Source organism: Lolium perenne, chromosome 3, assembly GCF_019359855.2.
Source record: "Lolium perenne isolate Kyuss_39 chromosome 3, Kyuss_2.0, whole genome shotgun sequence".
Classification (NCBI taxonomy): Eukaryota; Viridiplantae; Streptophyta; class Magnoliopsida; order Poales; family Poaceae; genus Lolium; species Lolium perenne.
The window spans coordinates 20762366-20768191 of record NC_067246.2 but is presented as its reverse complement, the minus strand read 5'-3'; the positions used below and the strand labels follow the sequence as shown (position 1 = coordinate 20768191).

General features: G+C 47.9%; 1 protein-coding gene across 1 annotated transcript; it reads right to left on the bottom strand.

The window, feature by feature from the left end:
• Positions 1-1064: 1064 nt before the first annotated feature.
• LOC127341048 (mediator of RNA polymerase II transcription subunit 22a) lies at positions 1065-5506 on the bottom strand. The gene is made up of 4 exons (XM_051366814.2): positions 5283-5506; positions 5131-5196; positions 4043-4277; positions 1065-1351 (listed from the first exon to the last, which is right to left on the bottom strand). The coding sequence occupies exons 1-3, from the start codon at positions 5448-5450 to the stop codon at positions 4050-4052; spliced, it is 462 nt and encodes a 153-aa protein (XP_051222774.1). The 5' UTR covers positions 5451-5506; the 3' UTR covers positions 1065-1351; positions 4043-4049.
• Between the last annotated feature and the right edge of the window lie 320 nt (positions 5507-5826).

The window sequence follows — 5826 nt, the reverse complement described above, 5'->3', positions numbered from 1 at the left end:
TCCAACGGGTGTGCATTCCAAACCCCACATTATGCCTTCCCTCTAGCTCAACACCATCATTTGGCTCATTCCAATTCAACTCAACCCTAACTTGTGCTACCACCTCCGCAAAGCTAGGGCTAATGTCAAACACCAAGTCAACCTCTTCCGGGTCCGGCTCTATGTTTCCCTTCAAGAAAGCATCCTTCTCCACATGATGAACATGAACAATTCTTTCCATCCCCCTAGCATAATGGGAACAACACATACACACATGTGTTCATTAGTTACCATAATCAACATAATCTACCCATACAAACTAGCACACTACCATTTCTCCTACTTCAACAACCCTAACATCCAACCAAATCCATCTCCACCCTCAAATCAACCAAATCCACATCTAGGGTTTCACATATAGATTGGAGCAAATACACAAAATCAATGGATGAAAAGAGGGGGAACGGAGGAGATTACCTCAAGCAACGACTTGGGAACGATCTCTACGGACAGATCTGACGATTTGGTGGTGGATTTGGTGGGGGGAGAGGGAGGGGGAGAGAGAGCCGGCCGCCTCCTGTTATTGACCGAGCGAAGAAGAGAAAGGAAGAACTGGTCGGGCTGGGCTGGGCGCGCGCGGCCAAACTTAAGTGGACGTGTGACGCCCTTGCCAGGGGCGCCACACTTTCAAAGTGTGGCGCCGGCGAGAGAGGCGCCACACGTGCTGCCACGTCGGATCGGGGTCACCAGCTCAGCGTCGACGGGCCACGTCGGATGGGTCTGTGGCGCCAGCGCCAGGGGCGCCACATGGGCATGTGTGGCGCCCGTGGGAGGGGCGCCACACAAAAGGGTTAGATCCGTGAAATAGTTTCGCCGGATGGTCAATCTGTGCTTTTCTTTCAGTTTTGGGTTATTTTTATGCAAATCGCCACATTTGCACCACATAAGATTGCCTTTCCGGCAAAAGGATTTTCATCAACATAAAACGATTTCCTACCACTGGTCGCAGGGAATTCAAGCCCAGTTATTAAGTCGGACAATGGAATTTTTTTTGGGTTCAGACAGAACTCACTGCAGGTCAGAAAAGGAGCACAAGAAATTATAATGACTGCAAGTCAGAAAAGGAGCACAAGAAAAGACACCTCATTGAAGTAGAAGTTATAATAACCCTCTATAAGGATAAGAAATTAGAAAAACGGATAGAAACTAGAATTAGCATGCCATCTCAATAGCTAATACAACATTGTTGGACATGACTGCATCTGTTCTCAACCTACACAATTTGAGCTGTTTTTTAGGCAAGGTACATTGATCATGTCCTTGCACAGCTCCTCTAGAGTTACTCTGCTATCAGTGGAAAGCCAAAGACGTCCTGAAACCATGAACAGCGGTAAGAGTTAGTGATAAAGATCGACCTTATAAAATGTTTGCAACTGATTTAATCAAGAATCATATTCAGATCAAAAGCATTTATGCTCCACGTGTAAGGAGCAAGTCAAAGAATTCAGGTGTACGGCCAAGTTCTTTAACTGAGCGCCGAGCTCCCATCTTGTTAATTAGCAATTGCACAAAATACATGAACGTTTGTATTTTTCCTAGAAATCCCATGCTTGGACACTTGACTATTCATTCTTGAACTATTCACTAGTTAAGTTGTTTGACTGTTAATTGTCAACAGTAATTCCTCAACTTATATTGTTATGTGGTGGCGACAATCCAGCAGCTACAGGGCTAAGATTAGTTAGGCAGTTCAAAAAAGTTAGAGCCAGTTTAGATTATGTATTCTGTTAGCCAAAGAGTTAGTTGGAGTTCTTTTTTTCCTGCAAGTCAGAAGTAATCCAGGCTATAATATGCCCAGACTAGTTATTCCGAAATTAAGCATCGAAATAAACTCAAACCCAATCTAGGTCCCAGTCTCCTTCTAGTTCGTATCAAACGGCAGCTCTGGGGCACCGAGGCTACAGACCTCAGCCTCCCATCGAGCGCCCATACGACCTTAGATCAGGGTCAGGGGCTATCCTATCCTCAGGTTCTACCAGTTTGGTATCAGATTCGGTGATCTCCGCTGCTCCGCTCACCATGAATCCTGACAATAAGCTTGGTAACGCCATGGTGGCTGAGGTGCAGGAACTCATCCGTGGTGAGCAGATCAACATGGCCATCAAGGCTTCGTTCGATAATCTCATGAAGCATCTGAACTCTTACTTTAGCCCTGACGGCGCAGTGGGCAAGCTGGCAGCTGACGTGCACAAGATCTCGTATGATGTACATGAATCAGACCAGCAAACCAAGGCACAGGGGTTGGCCATCCTCCGCCTGGAAAAACAGGTCAGGGGAGATGGGGACCTGGACGACCAAGAGGGTCTTTTGTCCCGCCCTCTTGCTCCACCTCCTTCTAAGCTGCGCGATCCTTTCTTGCCATCGGCGTCCATGGTGGGCTCAGTCCACGACGGGCTCCTACCCTCAGGAGAACGATGCCAAGGAGTGGGAACACAACGGTGGGCACTTCCGATTCCCCAAAGTTAACCTCTCTACCTATGATGGCAAGGAGGACCTGCTGCCCTGGTTGACTAGCTGCTACGAATACTTCTTCATCCGTGCAACTCCGGAAGTGGACAGGACATGGATGGCAGCAGTTCACCTTACAGGAGTGGCTAGCCTGTAGTACCACCGACTGAAGAACAAGCAAGGACGAACCCCATGGCCTGCTTTTGTTTCTGGCATCAACGCACGGTTTGGTCCTCCATCAAGAAGCAATCCAGTTCGGCGAGCTCATCTCGCTCCGTTGCACAAGCACGGTGGAGGACTACCTAGAGAAATTCCTCACCATCCTGTCACGCTATGAGACACTACCCAATGCACAGGAGCATGATGTCTTCACCACCAGCCCCCTCAACCCACTGAAGACTCAGGTGGGGCTCTCCAAACTAGCGACACTCGATGAGACCATGGACCTAGCCCGCTCCTATGAACACTTGGCTACAGCTTCAGTCCCAAGGCGTCCAGCACGTTCCAGGATAACTGCTAGCACAGTACCAGCAGCACCAACAGAGAACTTGGCGTCAGCAGCATCCATCTGGTCAAAGCCATTCAAACGGCTTACTCCTACAGAGATGAACATGCGCCAAAGCCAAGGTCTTTGTTTCAGCTGCGACGAGAAGTTCTCTTCAGGGCATCACTGGAAGCAGCTCTTCGCTCTCTACATAGTTCCTGACTCTGATGATGAGCAAGTTGACAAGCCAGACTAGGCTTTGTCACAGCCACCCTGCATTCCAGCTTGGGGGCAAGCTGTCTTAAGAGGGAGGGAGAGATGTTACGTGGTGGCAATCCAGTGGCTATAGGGTTAAGATTAATTAGGCAGTTTAAATAAGTTAGATTACATATCCTGTTAGGCAGAGAGTTAGTTAGAGTTCTTTTCCTGCAAGTCAGATGTAATCCAGGCTATATTATGCCCAGACTAGTTATTCCGAAATTAAGCAATGAAATAAACTCAAACCCAATCTACATCCCAGTCTCCTTCTAGTTCGTATCAAACAGCAGCTCTGGGGCGTAGAGGCTACAGACCTCAGCCTCCCATCGAGCACCCCTACGACCTTAGATCAGGGTCGGAGGCTATCCTATCATCAGGTTCTACCATACATCCTTATAACCTAGAGTAAGATTATTAATAAAGGGGAAACATGAGAGAGAAAGCTCCCCTGCCAGCTTTTTGTTGATCATAAAGATGAAACACAACCTATCAAGCAACAACAATAAATATCAAATATCAGTCTTAACTGTTTGGTTGTGGTTTCTTCTACTTCTAAGTCTAATTGTGTCGAGGCATGAAGTTCTTGTTCGATAGGTGGTATTTCCAAAGATTACTCATTGCAAATATTATTACAGAACATAAGGTACCATTTCCAAGCATATATAATTCTTGCTTCAATTAGTTGACACTGAAGGTACTGTAACAATTTGACAGTAACTGTAGAGAATCATCTTTGAAGGCACACTGATGCAGATTACGAATTCTTCTCTACAACTGAAACATACATATTTTTCTCAGATAATATATATTCACCTCAGTATTAGAGCGGAGTCCGCACAACAGATGAGTAGTAATGTGCCTCCAACTCCTTAAGGCTTGCTGCTGCCTCCTGCCCAATTCTCTCCAGCATTCTATCGGTTCCCTCTGCCTGCTGATTGAGCACCTCAATCCTTCTGTCAACATTCTCACTCAAAGAAGCAAGCCCAGAAAAGATGGCTGTCCTCTTAAGCTCCGATACTAGTTTCAACAGAGAGTCCGCTGAATGTACCTGGAAAACATTAAACAGCAGTTGACAGACAAGCAAGATGAAGCCCAGAATAATACTAGATTTGATGGTTGTCTAGAATTAACTAAAAACTCAGTAGGTTGCAGTACAGCAGAAATATCAAACCAGCTGCAAGCCTGCTACCATATACTATCTGTAGAGGAAAACAAGTGTTTCGACTTGTTACAATCGCAGCACTAACTATGGAGATGAAGTGAGGTTTTAATCGTCTATGACCACTGAAAAGGCCAACTACTGGGAGCCAGGGCCACTGAGCCAAGGCGTTCCCATGTGTCAAATTTTCTTAATATCTGTGAAACTTTACCATGCACGTCTAGACTTAGTTCGTCATATATCTTGCTTAACTGCTCTCTGTTTTGATCATATCCTCATTCAATCTAGCATCTGCACTTTCACCCTAGCCACATCACAGCTGTACAATTGTTTCTTCTCATGTTGAGTCTAATCTCCATAGTTACACCGTATCAATTGCAGGCTCTCGCACTATAGAACTGCAGCATGTAATACAGGGATAGTTTCTCCTACTTCAAATACCGCCTAATCAGGTGTCACAATTACGACTTGCTACAATTCTAGGTTCATGGCCTGGTTAGATCTTAGTATCTCACAGTGATTGATGCCAATATTAGTAGCTCGCAATGGCTCCTTGCAGTTTTATTTGGCATCATCTAATTACAACATAGTATGGACATTAAGGCACAGGAGTCATGCAGCAATTGAGTTAAGCAACAGCAGCATTCCGGGCATGGTTCAGTTTCAAACACAGTGGAAAGAAACAAATCTCCGAACAAGTGGTGGGCAGCGAGCGAGCTGCTGAGTCGTTGTGGTTACTTACCATGCGGGAGGCGCGCATCTCCATCTGGAACTCCTCCTGCGAGTTGCGCACGGGCGGGTCGTTGACCTGAGGCGAGGGAGGGCACAGGGTTAGGTTAGGGTTAGTTAGCCAGGAGGAGAGATGGGGGGGGGGGGGGGCAGGGGCGTGCGTACGCGGGCGATGTTGATGAGGGCGGAGAAGTTGTCGACGAGGCTGGCGACGTCGGTGTCCGCCTTCTGGAGCAGCGCCCTCTGCTTCTGCGCCGCGGCGGCCGCGGCCGCCGCCGTCGGTCCCGCCGCGGTGCCACTGGCGCCGCCGATGCCGCCGCCCAGCTTGCTCATCGTCGGCGAGTGCAGGGCTTGGGCCTTGGAAGAGACGCGTCGGGGACGGATCGGAGGAGGCCACCAAGTTTGAAGTCCAATCGGCGCAGGCCCGGGGAAGGCTTTGCAGGCCGGAAAAAGGCTGGGCCGGATAAATCGATGGCTAGGGATGACGAGGAAACAAGGCCTTATATGGGCCTTGCTAGTCAGAATGGGTATGGTTCAGGTGGTCCATGAACCCACAGTCAAAGATAAAAAAAAAGGGTGGTCCGTGAAAATGTTCTAAAAAAAAACATGGAGTTCTCATTGTTTAAACATTACACCTGGCCTCCGTGTCATGTCCGCCAGCTCCGGGACGCCGACACTCATCCTCGCCGCGTCTTCCTCTCCCAACGAC